General features: G+C 51.2%; 1 protein-coding gene across 1 annotated transcript in view; it reads left to right on the plus strand.

The window, feature by feature from the left end:
- Hipk (Homeodomain interacting protein kinase) overlaps positions 1-16,190 on the plus strand; it is a 38,251-nt gene extending 22,061 nt beyond the window's left edge. The window contains 11 exon segments of the mRNA XM_001354211.4: positions 9,653-9,697; positions 9,700-9,754; positions 9,756-9,909; positions 9,976-10,296; positions 10,364-11,115; positions 11,200-11,793; positions 11,863-12,104; positions 12,176-12,700; positions 13,724-14,682; positions 14,763-15,072; positions 15,184-16,190. Coding sequence (XP_001354247.4) covers positions 9,653-9,697; positions 9,700-9,754; positions 9,756-9,909; positions 9,976-10,296; positions 10,364-11,115; positions 11,200-11,793; positions 11,863-12,104; positions 12,176-12,700; positions 13,724-14,682; positions 14,763-14,909 — 3,794 coding nt within the window. The 3' untranslated portion in view covers positions 14,910-15,072; positions 15,184-16,190.
- The last annotated feature ends 377 nt before the right edge of the window (positions 16,191-16,567 follow it).

The following is a 16,567-nucleotide window of genomic DNA, read 5'->3' on the forward strand; positions in this document are numbered from 1 at the left end:
AAGTTATAAAACGAAAAAGTTCACTCCAGTCCACTCTATTTTCCGCTCTCTGGAACTCTGGAACGCACTTTGTGCTGCCGTCCTCTCTCTCTCTCTTTTTCGAACCGCCTTACCTTCGTTTTATTGTGGCTTGTCCTCGAGGCTACTTTGCTATCGCCTGCAATGGACATGTGTTGCGATCCCCACTGCCCGCCCTCCGTCCTTCTCTCCTTCTCCCTCTCTCTTTCCCTGCTCCTGTCCATCAAGTGCTTGTGACCTCAATTGAAGTTAGCTCCGCTTCGCTGGTCTTGTCAGTTATAAAAATACCCTGGAATATGTGGGAATATTGTATAATTCACCCATAAGACCTCCCCACGTCCCCCTACCCCCTACCCCCTACCCCCTACCCCCTACCCCCTTTTGCCTTGGCAACGTTCATAGCTCACCTCTTTCTTGGTTCTTTTTTTATTAGTTTTTGTTCTAAAGTTGTTTTTCACCCACTCTTGCACACGCATACACACACACACACACACCTAGGCACGCCCACTTTAAGCGCCCATTTCCGTCGGCTGTCGGCTACCCCTCCGCACCGCACACCCTCTTGCCGCTAGTGCATTGTGCAATACTCTTCTTTGGCCGTCTCTCTCGCTCGCCCGCTTGTTTGCTGCTGTTAGCCTTATCCACTCCTCCTCTCCCTCTGCCCCTCCCTCCCCCTCTCCCTCTCCCTCTCCTTGTGGGTTACTTTAGGTCATTGCAGTTGACGTCGCTGCCGACTACCGGCCGCGGCGCTTCGTTACGCTTCTAATGCTCGCTTGAAGGACGTCGACGCTGCTGCCGTCACTGTCGTCGCCGCTCGCTGCTAGAGTTATGTATGCTGTTTGCTCCCATACCCTTTAATGGCAGAGAAAAGGGTACCCTCGACCGCGTTTCGAGGAATCTTTCGATTCTGAAATTAAATCGAAAATAATCCCAGCCAAGAGGAATGTAAATCTATACAGAAACAATCAATTCGCGATCAGAAAGGGTATCAACGTTTCCACAGCCCGTTTGTGTTCTTTCCGTCGCTGCTTTGGTTGTTGTCATTCTCTCTCTCTGTCACAGACGGAACCAAGCGACCTCTAAGCGGTCGTCAGCATTTTGTTTACTTCGATATAAAGTCGTCTCGCTATGAAAAAACTATAGAAAAAGCCAGCAAAGAATTCTCAATTACAATGCTAAAGATTTGCCAGAGAAGTCTATTGTCGCAGTACATGACTCGAATGTGGAATGTGGAATGTGAGAACAGTGAACAGTGAACAGTAGCCCGTCGCACCGCACCGTACCCCTCTGGGCAACAGACTTGAACACACACGAGTTCAAAGAAAGTACTTGGGGAAAAGGATCGCATAACGATCGTTTAAGGTTAAGTTAGCATACGATCTGGATGGGCCTTACAACCTCAGAAAGAGCCTCCAAACTCCGAAACTGAGAACCAATCAAGATCTAGAATCTTTCACATCATTGGGCATTTATTGCTTTATATTTAATTGAAGAAGGTCTCTCTTTCGAAGGTTCTTCCATTGGATCTCCCTTGAACCTCCATTGAGATCCACTCATGATTCTGTTTTTTCTTGCACGTCCCCGAAAAGCACTCACTCACTCATTCATTATTCAATTCAATTCAATTCGAATTTCGAGCGCTTTTGGCAATGGCAATTCACTTTATTTCAAATGTCTGATCTTATCTTTGTGAAGAGCCAAAAAAAAAGCAACTGAAAAACTTTCACCCAAAGAAAATTTTACGGTGCACAAATTTCCCTTTAATTTTGTGTTATTTTCGTTGGGGTTTTTTCGCATTTGCCATGAATTACATTTAATTTGAAATGATTTTTGTTGCTGCCGCCGCCGCCGCCTGTCGTCTTGTCAACTACATGCAACATTTAACCGAAAGAGCCAGAGAAAAGCCACCAAAAAAGAAAAAAAAGAGATCAAAATGAATGCTCAAAGTGGATCGTTTGTGCAGTGGGAGGGAGGGAGAAAGCGGGAGGCAGGGGGAGCATTGTAGCGGGTGGCAGTTGTCGGCATTCAAAAGCTTTCACACAGTCCAATAATCCACATCCACATACGTTCCACTGTCTGTCTGGCTGTGGGAAAGAGCTAGCACCATACACGGTGTCGTGTGTGGGTGAGCCAGAGAGACAGAGAGAGAGAGAGAGAGAGAGAGAGAGAGAGAGCGAGAGAGAGGGGGGAGGAGGAGGCCGTAGGAGTGTGGGTGAATGCTGTTTTTACCTCATTTATGTTCGGTTTTTCCCCTCCTGCTTCGTGTTGCTTTTCTGCTTTGGAAAACTCTCCTAAAATCATGCTGCCGTAGATCCGTGCAATTTAAATTTAAATTGCATTTGGAAATTTCACTCTGCTGCCGCCACCGTCGACGACGCCTATTTATTGTTAAAGTGCAAAGAAAAAAACAAAACGAAACTCTTTAAAGGCCATCTTTTTGATTGTTTTTTTTTGTTTTGCTGTTGGCTGTAATTGAATCTGCGGATTGTGCTGCGGTGAAGCTGGGAGCTCTCTCTCTCTCTCTCTCTCTCTGAAAGAAACCCGAGTAGATTGCCTAAGCACTTCATAAACAAGGGGCTTGTTATATAGCAGGAATGTGCAGGAAAAACCCTTTCTATAGCGATTAATTACGCAAGTAATGTGGACTGAGAGGAACCCCAAATACACACGCCAGCTGCGCTGCATTTGATGCCTCGTTTAGGCAGTACTTAAAAGAGAGAACATCGCGGGAGAGCGAGAGAGAGAGAGAGATCCAGCCAGCCAGCCAGCAAGAGAGATCGCTAGGGGGCGTTGTAGTTGTTATTGTTATTGCTGTTGTTGTTGCTGTTGTCGCTGGGGCGCTGGTTGTTTATTGGCGTCATTGCAGGCGACTGGCGATGTCTCTGCTGCTGCTGCCGCTGCTGCTGTGGATGTTGACGTCGACGTCGCAACGTCTCTTGCATGCAATCAAGTGTGCAATGCAATTACAAAAATTAAAACAACAAAGCAGCAGCGCAGGCAGCACTGGAGGCAGAGAAACAATTAAAGCAACAACAACAAGTGCAGCAACAAATCGAAACATGGCGCACTGCTTGCTGCCCTGCCATATTGTTGCTAAGCTCTGAACTCTTTTTGCCAAAGTTTTTGTTGTCTTTTTTGTTGCTCTAAACAAGAAATGCACTCAAGCGGCATTGTTGTTGCTGTTGCATTTGATTTATTGCATTTTCCATTTGGCCAAGCATGGAAAATGGGCAAAACGCGAACTTCCGATTTGCAAAATTTAAATCATGTTTCCTCCAGCAACATGTTGCATGTGGAAGGAGGCTATGCAACATTAGGCCACATTTGTAAAGCGGCATTGGGAGAACCATTCGTATTCGATCGGGGGAGGGGGGTTCGGATCATAGGAGTACTCGTAGGAAGAACCAGTATAACGTGCCTCTCTATAGAGGACTACTCGTGCATATCTATCCATCCGTCTATCGATTAAGTGGGAGAACCTGAAATGTTAATCATCCAAAGCATTGAAGGATGTTCCACAAAGAGCAGAGGGGTAATCGAAGGCCTAAAGGGCATACTTTCTCGATAGATCTCTGATGGACACAGCGAAAGGGCGCCGCTTCGAGTCAGATCAAAGTCTATATACAGCCCCTTGAAGTCTCCGATCTGCCCGGATCTTGGCCCAGTCCAAACCCCAGGAAGGCACGGCATTCACCAAGTTCCTCGGTGATCTTTCAGCTCTTGAATTTCTTTGTGGATTGTGTTGATGCATAGAGATCTCTTTTTTTTTGCTGGCATCTTTATACCCTCCTCCTCTCATTTGCCACTTGATACATATATTTTTTTGAATATGTGTTTTTTCTGAACTGGTTTCGTATTTATTTCATTTGTTTTTTAGTATATTTTTTTGTGAAAGTACAAAAAAAAAACACATGCATTTCATGTGGGTTTTGTGTTAGCCTTCTTCTCCTTCTCTTTTTTAGAAAGGCAAATGGCGACAGTTTTGTGTTATTTTTATTTTAGTTTTCTTGGCTTCATCTTGCAACATGCTGTTTGCAATTTGTTGCACGAGTGCCATTTTTGGCATTTTGTGAGTGGAGTCTCGGTCTCAATCTTTTATGGATCTTTGAGAGGCTGAGCTGTGGCTGGCTTCTGCCGAGCGCTCCTTGGGTTAACGTGTTCTGCCAACCGCAAGGTGTGTTGAGAAGAGGGTGAGGCTTTCTACTTGGTTTTCCATCTGTTCTCTGTTCTCTCTCCCTCTCTGAATGAAGATATAACTGATGTGTATGCCAAGCAGTGGACAGGCGTACCTTTTTTTAATATAACTTGATCCTGGTAGGACGAGGGGCAGTGCGGGCAGAGAGGAGCGCTGTATGCAAATGTTTGAATATGCAACAAAAATGTTGATCATAATGACACGAAGAAGAAGACGAAGAAGGAGGAGGAGGAGAAGGTGCAGGCGGAGGCGAGACAGCGGCAGAAGAATGAAAGCTGCTGTAATTGCTTTGCCTCTACCGCTGCCTCGCCATCTTCTTCTCCTTCTTCTTGTTTTTCTTTTTCTTGGCTGAGCGCAAACTTTCTCCGTTGTTCTTGCACGTTCTGCCGTGCCGCCTGCTGCTGCTCCCATTTCTGCAAGATTGTATGGACGTGCCAGAGAGAGGGACAGATAGAGAGAGAGAGAGAGTACGGCAGAGAGGTAGAATAGAGATAGGAAACGAGGGGGGGAGAGGGGTCGCCGAGCAATTGACGGCTCTGCTTGTTCTTTGCTTTTGGAACTTGTTTTCGTGTGCAATGTGCAGGCGCAGGGTATGTTAGAGGGAAAGGAAAGGCCTGTCTCCCAGTCTCAAAGCTCACTGAGAGACTCTGTCCCACCCCTCTGGGTAATATACCTTGTGTGTGTGTGTGCCTGTGTGTGTGTGCACGAATGTTCGTGTTTGGCTGCTGCTGTATTTTTTTCTTGTACCTCTGCTGCTACTGTTGTTGTTGTCGTTGTTGTTGTTTGTTGCCTCCATCGTCAGGTGCGTTGACAAGTGGAAATGCTTGCCCGTGCATTGCTCTCATTGCAGCAGCGACAAATATTTATACAACCCCCTGCTCCACCCACCCCGCCTCCTGTGTGCCCCATTATGTCTCTGTGGCTCAGCAACAACATTCCTTGTGTCTTGCCCCCGTTTTTACCTCTCCATTTCCATCTCCCTCTCTGTTGTGTCTTTTTTCTTTTTACCTCTGGTTCTCCGTCTCTCTTTCGCCTGTCTCCTGTCTCCGTCTCCTGTCTGTCTGTCTGTCTGTCGCCCTGTCCCTTGTTTATTGTTTGCCTCGATTAATCAGCGCATTTAATATGCGGCGACGCACTGCAGCAGCGAGAGCCCGGACTCCAGACCCCAGACCCCAGACCCCGAGACAACAGATACCGGACCCCAGACCCCAGCTCCAGACCCCGAACCCCGAACCCCGGACTTCAGGTTGAATCGAATACACGAACCCAACTAACCTGTTGATTTTGTATGGTATGCTCTCGAACACACTCTCTACCGGTGTATCGGTATATCGGTATCTACCGCTCCGGCTCTCCCGCCTTTTATCCCATCATCATACTCCTCTCCGTCCCTCTGGCTACTCTCTCTCTCTCTTGCTCCCTTTACTTCTCTCCATGCCCTCGCTCTTCCCCTCTCTCTCTTTCCCATGCTATCTATTCACTTATTGTAATTTGTTTTATTTTTTTTGTACCTTGTTTTTCTTTGCTTTTTTCATTTAGCGCCTTTCCGCTTCCGTTTTGAAAATAATAATAAAAAAAGAGAAAATGTACAAGTATTTGGTATTTTTTCGAGTCTCTCTTTTGAACAAAAACATAATTTGTTGTTTTTGTTGTTGGCTTTGTTCCCACTTCCGTTGTTCCGTTCCGTGGGGTTTAAACTGCAGTTTTTTGGTTTGTGGTAAAAAAAAGAAACAGGAAAGAAAAGAAAAGAGCTACAAATTTGCATTTTTGGTTATGGAAATATTTTGGGAGGGGCCTCGGTTAACCATCAATGGGATGTACAGTGGCACAGGGGGGGTACCGGGGAGTACTACCCTAAGAAAGCCTCCAAGCGACCATCAGAAGATATTCAGAGCTACTACGATATCATTTACATCCCTAACCATCGTTAATATCCCACAATATCGTCTCTGTTTTCTGTTCTCGGTTCTCTGTTTCGTAATCGAAAATTGAGTAATGACCACAAACACGTGGCACCAGAGGAAGAGGGCGCCACAACGGGGGGAGGGGGAGGGGGGGATCGTGTGCACTGGGATTGGGCTTTAATTGCCTTCAATCCGCATAGCCATAGCCATAGCTTGATACAGCAATTGTTGCAATATGATTACTGCAATTACCCGTACGGCAAACAATCTGTGAACGCCAAGCCATTGTGCGGCGGAGCCCCGATCCAGCACAGGGGTGCCGCCCGCCCTTCCAACATTTATCAGCTCTGCTCTCTGCTCTCCTCCCCTCGTAAGACCCCGCAATTCCCCAGTGAATTTGTTTTGCGATCGACCATTTAACCGATAACACGAGGGGGTCTTAGCGATAACAGGGCGATAGCAAAGACCACGTGTGCGAGTGGGAGGGATAGAGAGAGACCCCAAAGGGGTTATAGCACCTACATCGTTCCATGGTTTTCCTGGAAAGCTTTTCCAGCAGAAGTTCTTGGGAAATCCATGCATTACGATCCATGGGATGTGGGATATCTCCAAGATATTTCCTGGAATGTGCATGGGTTCTATCTCTCAAGGAGCCTACATTTCTGGGGTCCCCTTTTGTTGGGAAACTTTTAAGATCTCGATAGGTTAAGGGCACTCCACTGGATCCCCCGAGAGCCTCCACGTGCTGGTCGAATGTATTGAATGGAAAATAATTTCTGGGAATTCCCTGATCGGGACTTTAATCCAACGCCTCGTGCCGCAAGGGGCAATCGTTCGAGAGCAGGCGCCGCCTCGTGCGTTTCCATTTACAGTTACGGTAATCTTTTATGCAACGCCGGAGCGGCGGAGTGCAGAGCCAGCGGCAGATTTGAATTCGAATACGGATTCATTTTGTTAGCTAAAAACTGCGTCACGTTGCAGCTTTGTTGGGCGCCGCAGCAGCAGCAGCACTCCGCTGTGGCTGTGGCTGTGGCTCTGTGGCTGAGATTTGTGTAAACGAAATTGGCTTCTCTATTGTGGCCCCGTGTCCCCGTGCCCCCGTGCCACATGCCCCATTGCAGTGTTGTGCAACGTGCGCAGCGTAACGGCAACGTGGCGGGAGGCGGCAGGCGGCAGTCGGCAGGCGGGATAATAATTATGCCAAACTTTTGTGCTGTGTGTGGCATTCATGTAACTTGTTGCTGCAGCAGAGGCACGAGGCACGAGGCAGTGGCAGGCGGAAGGGCGAAGGGCTCCTTCAGCTGCAGCAGCTGTGCCACGTGATGCGTCGTTGTGCAAGAAGTCCTTGCCCGGATGCGAGGATGCTGCCCCATAAAGTGTGGTGCTGCCGATTGGGCGGATGATTGGATGACCTTGCAGCAGGCTTTCGCTCTCTCTCTCTCTCGTTCTTACACTCCCTCCCCCTTTCGAACTCTGTGTGACCTTCTCCCCGAACTCTGGTTTGACCTTCGCGTTGACTTTGCCGTCAGGTATGACCTCCACATCCACATCTACAGTCGCCACTCGCCACTCGCTAGTCGCCTTTCAATTTGTGTTTCAGTTTCGATTTTCCTCGCTTTCCCCCCCTCCCCCCTCTAACATTTTCCACCGCACATTTTGCATAATTTATTGCATTTAGTTTTTCATTTCATTTACTGTCCGTGCCCACCTCCTGCCTGCTCCTGGTGGTCTCCTTTCCTGCCATAAACCTCCACCAAGCACATCAAATGTCGTCCCTCGCAGTCGAGCCAAAGTCCAGCGTCGCTCCTCCGTCCCCCCCAGCCCCCCTGCTCCCCTGCTATTCAGCCTGCTCCTCCTACTCCTGTTACTGCCTCCAACATCGCATCGCGTGTGTCCTTAATTTTAGTTTTGATTGCCTTTCAGCTCTGGGTTTTCCCCCGCACTACGCCCACGCGAACCAATCCAGTCCGTTGTCCTCTTTATGGTGTGGCATATAGTTTATACAGCATATAGTATATCCTGTAATTGGCCGACATCGGTGCGTGGGCTCCCTCCTCTGCCCAACGGAACCCAACGGTGGCCAGCCCTGGGCCTCTCGCAATAGGTGCCCCTACCCTCCCTCCCTGCCTGTGTGTGTGTGTGTGGTTCTCCTATTTCCCTACGTGTTTCCCCACCTCTCCCCCTTACCCTCCCCCGTGTGCGCTCCTTGTGCAGAAACCGCACAGACCTCAGCCATTGTGTGTGGGGGCTGTGTGGGGGCTGTGTAGGGGGCTATTTTAATGCCTTTTGCCTTCGTATCAAATGTCCTTTGACGCAAATTAATTAAGTTATGCGAATCCTGGAAGTCGGTCAAGCAAAAGGATGGATCGAGTGTGGCCGGGGGGGTGGCGGGGAGGCAGCGGTGAGTGGTTGCCTTGGGAATGGGGCTAGTTAACCGATTCTAAATTTAGCCATTTCCATCACCACATGAATGAATAATTTAATGTCCGAATGACTGAATGAATAGCCGGAAATATGACAGAAATATCCCCAATGAATGGGTGTTGTGGAAACCCTCTCAGGGACTTAGGGACTCCTGGCCTCCTCCCCGTCGTGCAGTTCAAAGTTCGAAGAGAACTCCTTTGTAATCAGCGTATTCGTACGCCCTTTGGAATGTTCTTCGCAGCTTTTCAAATATTCAAAAAGAGTCGATGAATATTTGAACGGGAAACACCCCCGAAGAAAAGTTTCCACCATTGCCCCTCAAGGGGGGCTTCGTGTTCCCCCACAAGGAAACCCTTTCCCCAGTCGAAGAACCCGTCGAATTTTCCTTCAACAAATATTCTGCTACCCCTTGGAAAGTAGACATCTATCGTTTCAATTCGAAAGTAAATTTTGAAAAAGCAGTACGATAACGAAAAAGCGAAAAAACGAAAAAACCAAAAATAATGTACCGACTCGTAAAGATTTCGATTTACGGAGAGAGCCACGGGTCCGGCTGGACTCCGCCCATCATTGGCCATCTCCGCCTCTTTGTCAAGGGTAAATAAACAGGGGATCCGCGGGGATCCTTCCTCATTGCCACTCAGCGCCAAAGCAATGGGTGGGGGAGGACCACCCCGCCCACCCCGCCGCCCCAATCACCCCATTAAATGGCTGCGGCTTCCTCTTTCTTTGTTGCGCGTTGACAAGTCGCGAATGCGAATGTTGTCCGATGTCCGTTGAGTGCGAGTGCATTATATAGGAATAAACGTATATATATATTCGATATATTCGATATACGCCTATGTCTGGGAATGGGAATGGGAATGGGAATGTGGCTCTCAGTTGCTTTGAGACTACTGCCAGGTGCAGAAATTGCCTGAAAAATCAGGAGAGTTTTCACAAAGTCAGAAACAAATCGAAAATTTTACAAAATCATAGAACGGGAAGTAAATTCGAAAAGACAAAATGATATCCTTTCTGCTTAGAAGGTTCTTGCGGAGAGGTAGGATCGTGTCCGGCATTCGATGGCATTCCCGAAACTCATTTCTTGGTGTGTCCCCTGCCATTTCAGATTGCGATTGCGGCTGCGTGGACTCGTACAACATCAGCCACGGCCCGACAGCAGTGCAACAGCAGCAGCAGGATCAGCAGCAGCAGCAGCAGGTGCCACACCACAGCAACAGCCTCAAGACGGCGCACACAAAGGTTGCCACATCGGGGGGCCATGCCAATACGCAGCCCCCCAGCAAGAGGTCGAGCAGCGGCGCCGACGGCGACTATCAGTTGGTGCAGCACGAGGTCCTGTATTCGCTTTCGGCGGAGTATGAGGTAAGTTTCCTGGAAGATCCTGGAGGGGAGAGAGAGCGTGCCCTAATCACTTATCGTTCGTTGCAGGTCCTCGAGTTCTTGGGACGTGGCACCTTCGGTCAGGTGGTCAAATGCTGGAAGCGTGGCACCTCCGAGATCGTCGCTATCAAGATCCTGAAGAACCATCCGTCGTACGCCCGCCAGGGACAGATCGAGGTCTCCATTCTGTCGCGTCTGAGCCAGGAGAATGCCGACGAGTTCAACTTTGTGCGTGCCTTCGAGTGCTTCCAGCACAAGAACCACACGTGTCTGGTGTTCGAGATGCTCGAGCAGAACCTGTACGACTTCCTCAAGCAGAACAAGTTCTCGCCGCTGCCTTTGAAGTACATAAGACCCATTTTGGAGCAGGTAAGGCAAACGAAATCAATCGGAAATCAGTCATTGACCATGCGCTCTCCCTTGCCCCCGTTCGCAGGTACTGACGGCCCTGTTGAAGCTCAAGCAATTGGGTCTGATTCATGCCGATCTGAAGCCCGAGAACATAATGCTGGTCGATCCCGTGCGGCAGCCGTACCGCGTGAAGGTGATCGACTTCGGGAGCGCCTCGCATGTGAGCAAAACTGTGTGCAACACGTATCTGCAGTCGCGCTACTATCGCGCCCCGGAGATCATCCTGGGGCTGCCGTTCTGCGAGGCCATCGACATGTGGTCGCTGGGCTGTGTGGTGGCCGAGCTCTTCCTGGGCTGGCCCCTGTACCCCGGCAGCTCGGAGTTCGACCAGATCAGGTACATCTCGCAGACGCAGGGGCTGCCCACGGAGCACATGCTGAACAGCGCCTCGAAGACCTCGAAGTTCTTCTACCGCGACGTGGACTCGACGTACCCGTTCTGGCGCCTCAAGACCACCGAGGAGCACGAGGCGGAGACCAACACCAAGAGCAAGGAGGCGAGGAAGTACATCTTCAACTGCCTGGACGACATCGGGCAGGTGAATGTGCCCACGGACCTGGAGGGCGGCCAGCTGCTGGCCGAGAAAACCGATCGGCGGGAGTTCATAGATCTCCTCAAGCGCATGCTGACGATCGACCAGGAGCGACGCCTCACCCCCGCAGAGGCGCTCAACCATTCGTTCACGCGCCTCACGCACCTCGTCGACTATGTGTATTGCAACAACGTGAAGGCCTCTGTCCAGATGATGGAAGTGTGTCGTCGCGGCGATTTCCACACGTAAGCGCATGCCTCTGAAGACCTCTATCTCCATCTCTCTCTGATTGATTGATTCCCTGTCTCTTTTCCACTGCTCTTGTCCAGCGTACAACCTGCTTCGACGTTGGTCACCAATTTCGTGCCCAGCAGCACCGAGAACATGACATTTACGATCAACAACCAGCTGACCAGCCAAGTGCAGCGCCTCGTGCGGGACGGCCGGCCCCTGGCCTACGAGGGCCTCTACCAGATCTACAACGGCCGGAGTGTGGCGCGCCAGTATCCGCAGGCGCGTACCGACAGCTTCCAGCATCAGTTGGTGTCGAACATCCTCTGTCCGCCGTCGTACCAGGCGATGGCCAGTCCCACGAAGCACGTGGTGGTGGGCAGTGCCACCATGCAGCCGCCGCTGCAGGTGCCGCCGCAGCAGTACGTGAACGTGCCGGTGCCAGTGTCGATGGTGGAGCCCACCTCGGGCCAGAGGATGCTGCTGACGAACCGCGTGCAGGCGAGTGGTGTGGCCTGGCCCCAGACCGGGCGACAGATGGCCCTGGTGCCCTCGTGGCCGCAGCAGGCGCCCGCCCACTCGCTGATTGTTGACTCGACGCCGCTCTTCAACGTGGAGGAGATCTATCCCAAGCATCATCTCAATTTGCCACGCAACGATCTCAAAAAGGAATCGCCGGCTCATCATTTAGCGTGAGTATTCCCCGCCAGATCTCCGCCAGAAATTGTGCCCCTAAGCATCTTCTTCTGTTTCCTCTGCAGCAAGGGCAACTCTTATCGCGTGCCGCGTCATGAGAAGAAGGAGCACCAGCAGCTGTCGCCAGTGAAGAAGCGCGTGAAGGAGAGCTCGCCGCCGCACCAGCAGCGCTACCAGCGAACGGCCCACGTGTCGCCGCAGTACCACACGCATCACAACTGCAATTACGGCGGCAACTACGGCAGTGGCGGCAGCGGCGCGGGCGGCTCGGTGCTGGCCTCATCCGGTGGGGGAGCCTCGGCGAGCAGTGAGTGCAGAGCCCCTAAGCGACCAAAAACCGGTGGAATAACATCCTGTGACTCCGTTCCTCTCTTGCAGATATTCCCAGCAGCTCGGGGGGATCGCACCACCATCATGGCGCCCCAGTGGCGCATGTGCAGCAGCCGTATAGCGCCTCGTCGGGCGGCCATCATATTGTGAGCAATTGTCAGGCGAATGGAGGCTACCAGCAGCCGCCGTCGCACGCCCCACATCCGCAGCAGCAGCAGCACCAGCCGCAGCAGCAGCAACAGCATCCGCATCCGCATCCACATCCGCATCCACAGCAGCAGCAGCAGTCGCATGTGAAGCAACAGCCGACGATCACCATCCATGATACGCCCTCACCGACGGCAGTGATCACCATTTCGGACAGCGAGGACGAGGGCGGGGACAATGGGGCAACAACAGCGGCGCCAGTGAAGCAGCGGGCGCATGCCCAGTCCCAGACGAGCAGCAGTCTGATGCAGCAGCAGCAGCAGCAGCAATCCTCTGTGCCCCTGCATTGCCAGAGGAGCAGCAACCAGAGCAACGTGCAACAGCAGCAGCAACAGCAGCAGCAGCAGCAGCAATCGATCAATTATGGTAATGCCCAGAACAACAACCAACAAAACCACCATAGCCACCACAGCCACCAAAACCACCACAGCCACAGCGCAAATAACATCAGCTCCAGCTCCGGCCACATGCCACCAGGCTCCACTGCAACAAGCTCCTCCGCCTCCTCGTCGAACAGATTGGGGAGCGGCAGCAGTGGCAGCGGTGGGAGTGCCAGTGGCAGTGGCAGTGGCAGCGGCAGCGGCAGTAAGGGTAGTAATAGCAGTAATAGCAGTAGCCACCACAGTAGCAACAGTAGCAATCCTCATCATAACAGCCACCACCACCACCACCATCATAATAATCAGCCGCATTCGAATGGAAGTGGAAATGGAAATGGAAATGCGGGATTCGGGATTGGTGCAGCAGCAGCCGCAGCAGCAGCAGTAACAGCCACAGCGACAGCGACAGCCCTTGATATGGCCACAGCCGCCTCATGCTCGCAACAGCAACAGCCACTGCCTGTGCTTCACGTTCTGCCTCAGCCCCAGCCCCAGCCTCAGCCTCAGCCACAGCCACAGCCGTTGACTCTGCCACAAGCTCCTTTGACTCTGCCGCAGCCTCAGCATCTGCAGCAGCAGCATCTGCAGCAACAACAACAGCATCAGCCGCAGCAGCAGCAGCAACAGCAGCCGCCGCCGCCGCCGCCGCATTCACACTATCAATCATCGACATCATCCTCCTCCAATTCTGCTTCCACTTCCAATCATCAGCCATCGCTACAGCAGCAACAGCCACAGCCACAGCATCTGCACCACCATCACCACCATCATCATCATAGCCATCATAGTCAATCCCAGCCGCAGTCCCAGTCCCAGTCCCAATCCCAATCCTCTGCTGCTTCCTCCCACTCCTCTTCTGCCTCTGCCTCTGCTCTCCTTGCCCCTGTCCCACTACCCGTGCCCCTACCCCTACCCCTACCCCTATCCGTCTCTACGTCTCAGCCTCAGCATCTCAGTCGCAGCCATAAGTCATCGCACGTCCAGCTAGTAATTCCATGCGTAACCGTAGGTGAACACGATCCGGAGGACGCACGTCGACGCCATCACGCAGCAGCCGCGGCAGCCATTGCCGCAGGGAGCCCCAAGCATCACCATCAGCAGCAGCAGCAACAACAACAACAACAGCAACAACACCAGCCGCCGCCACAGCAGCAGCAGCCACACTATCAGCCGCAGCCACAGCAGCAGCAACAGCAGCAGCAGCAGCAAGTGCAACAGCAGCCGAACATCAAGTACGAGCCGGGGCAATCGCAAAAGAAACGCATCCTAGCGATGGCCCAAAGCGAGTGCAACTACCAGCCGCAGCAGCAGGTGCAAGTGCAGCAGCCGCAGCCATCCGCCAGTCTGCCGCACATTCCGCCAAAGCAGGAACCGGCTGAGTTCTATCCGGAATACGTCCCACAGCAGCAGCAGCAACAGCAGCAGTTGGACACGAAGCGCTCCTCGTGGGCGCCCACATCCTCCTCTGCTGCACCGCCGCTGGCGCATCCGAAGCGAGAGGCGCCCTCGGCTGCGCCCATTAGCTATGTGGCACCCGCTGTGGCGCCGCCCCTGGCCCACTCGAAGAGCAGTTCGTCGTCGTCTTCATCGTCGATTAGCGCTGCGACTGCAGCGGCCGCAGCTGCAGCTGCCGCGGCGGCAGCCGCTGTGGGACCGCCCTCCTGGGGGGCACCTCAGGTGTACCGCCAGCCATCGCAGCCGCCGCCAGGCAGTGTGGCCTCCCAGCCGCCGGCTGCGCCGCATCACCACCACAGCAGCCACAGCCATCATCATCATCAGGCTGGGACACCGCTGGGCGGCTCGCCCTCGTCCACGGCAGCGGCGGCCATGCTGCAGACGGACATCTATGCGCAGGGCGACATCTATCGCCGTCCCACGGTGTTTGTGTCGCAGGCGGCGCCCAGCTACGCGTACGCCAACAGAGCAGTGGTGGCCCCACCACCGGCGCACAACAGCAGCAGCCGTCAGGTGAGTGCCAGTGGCTTTTGCTGCTGGGGGCGAAATAGATGCCGAGGGATGCTAATGGGGGACTTCCCTGCTACTTTTAGGTGATACCGTCGCATCCGTTGCCGGCCCACATCCAGATACCCACGCAGTACAGCCAATTCGGACCACTCAGTCCTGCCCAGGTAGCTGCCGCCGGCAAGCATGCGGCGCACTTTGCGCCCACCAACATATGGTATGGGGCTGAGTAGGGAGCCACGAAAGTGGGTGACACGAACGAACAGAGGGTTAGGCGAGACGAGACGACACGAGAACGAGAGAGAGAGAGGGAGATGTGACATCACCAGCACACAGCGAAACACCACCATCACGATCTGAGCTCAAGAAAACTCATTTGAATGATTCAGCGCTCGAGTGAGTCGAAAATGCCGGCACAATTAAAAGGCGTTCAAACCATTGAGATTGTCGGAGCACCGTGGAGGGGAACGTTCTTTACTCAATTTTCGTATCCTTATTCATTCGCAGATCGTTTGTGGCCTCGGTTGAGAAAGGAGTGGATGACCCAAGCCAAGAGCTACAGCAACAGCAACAGGAGCAGCAGCAGCAGCAGCAGCTACAGTTGACACAGTGCTGGTGGTTTATGCTACTGATGCAGCAGACGATTATACAGCACAACAGCAGTATGCTGCAGGCGGGTAGCGAGGAGCCTATCACGTCAGGAGAGGCATCAGCAGCAGCCTCAGTCACATCTTCAGTTGCTGCCACAGCCACATCATCAGAAGCGTCTTTTTCTGAAGCAATAACAACAGCAGCAGCCGCAGCAGCGGCAACAGCAACAGCATCAACATCGTCAGCGGCATTCAACATATTTTGCAGAACATCACGCCGCAAGCATTGAGAGCATCGTCTCGTCGCCAGCTCATTCGTTTTCTTTGGATATGAAAGAGATATTTGTTTCAATTGGAAGAGGATTTGGATTTGGAATACAGCAAACTCCACATCGTTGGACTAGCCCTTACGATTATTCAGTTGTATTATGTTCTATAATATCATAATTGTAAATGTAAAGCGGAGAAGCAGTCTTACACGCTTGCAAGTGTAAGACGTGCGTAGAGCCCATAGCTTCACTTTCTTCTCTCTCTCTCTATATATATATATAGTATATATATGGGTATATATGCGGACATATATATATGTATATGTGTGTGTGTGTAGTTTTTATCTGTATATGCAGATTGTTGTTTTTTCCTCTTCTACAAAACGAAAGCGTTTCATTCTCTATGTGTGTTGTGTATTGTATTTTATTGATACATCAAAATATTCTCTACATATATTATACATACATTATATACATATGCATATGTAATACTATAATTATGAATACTACAATATCAAACAACAACAACAACAAACAAACAATTTAATGGCACGCCAGCGACACTAACAAACAAAAAGCTTAGTAATTCCTTAGACTCTTAGAAAGTACCTCAAAAACGAAATGCGAACACGAGACGAGAGCAAAAAAATAATAAGCAACAGCAGCAGTAGCAGTAGCAGCCACTAATGCAACATTAACACCAACACCAACAACAACAAAAAGCAACAAACAAACAATATAAATTTAATGCAATTTGCCTTTTACACAAACAAGCAACAAGAACGAAAAAAAAACAAACACAAACAAGAAGAAAATAATTCAAAAAAATTGTAGATTAACAAGTAAATAAGAAATACCGCAAAAACCTTACTAGCAAACAACAAAGCAAAGCAAGAATAACTAAATAGACCCTAGGATCGAAGATAAACCTAGCTGATAGAAGTAGAAGGAAGTAGAAGGAAGTAGAAGGAAGTATAGGAGTAGGAGCAGGAGCAGGAGCAGGAGCAGGAGTAAGGATGGCAATGAATGCGA

The sequence above is a fragment of the Drosophila pseudoobscura genome, chromosome X (genome assembly GCF_009870125.1).
Source record: "Drosophila pseudoobscura strain MV-25-SWS-2005 chromosome X, UCI_Dpse_MV25, whole genome shotgun sequence".
NCBI classification, from domain to species: Eukaryota; Metazoa; Arthropoda; class Insecta; order Diptera; family Drosophilidae; genus Drosophila; species Drosophila pseudoobscura.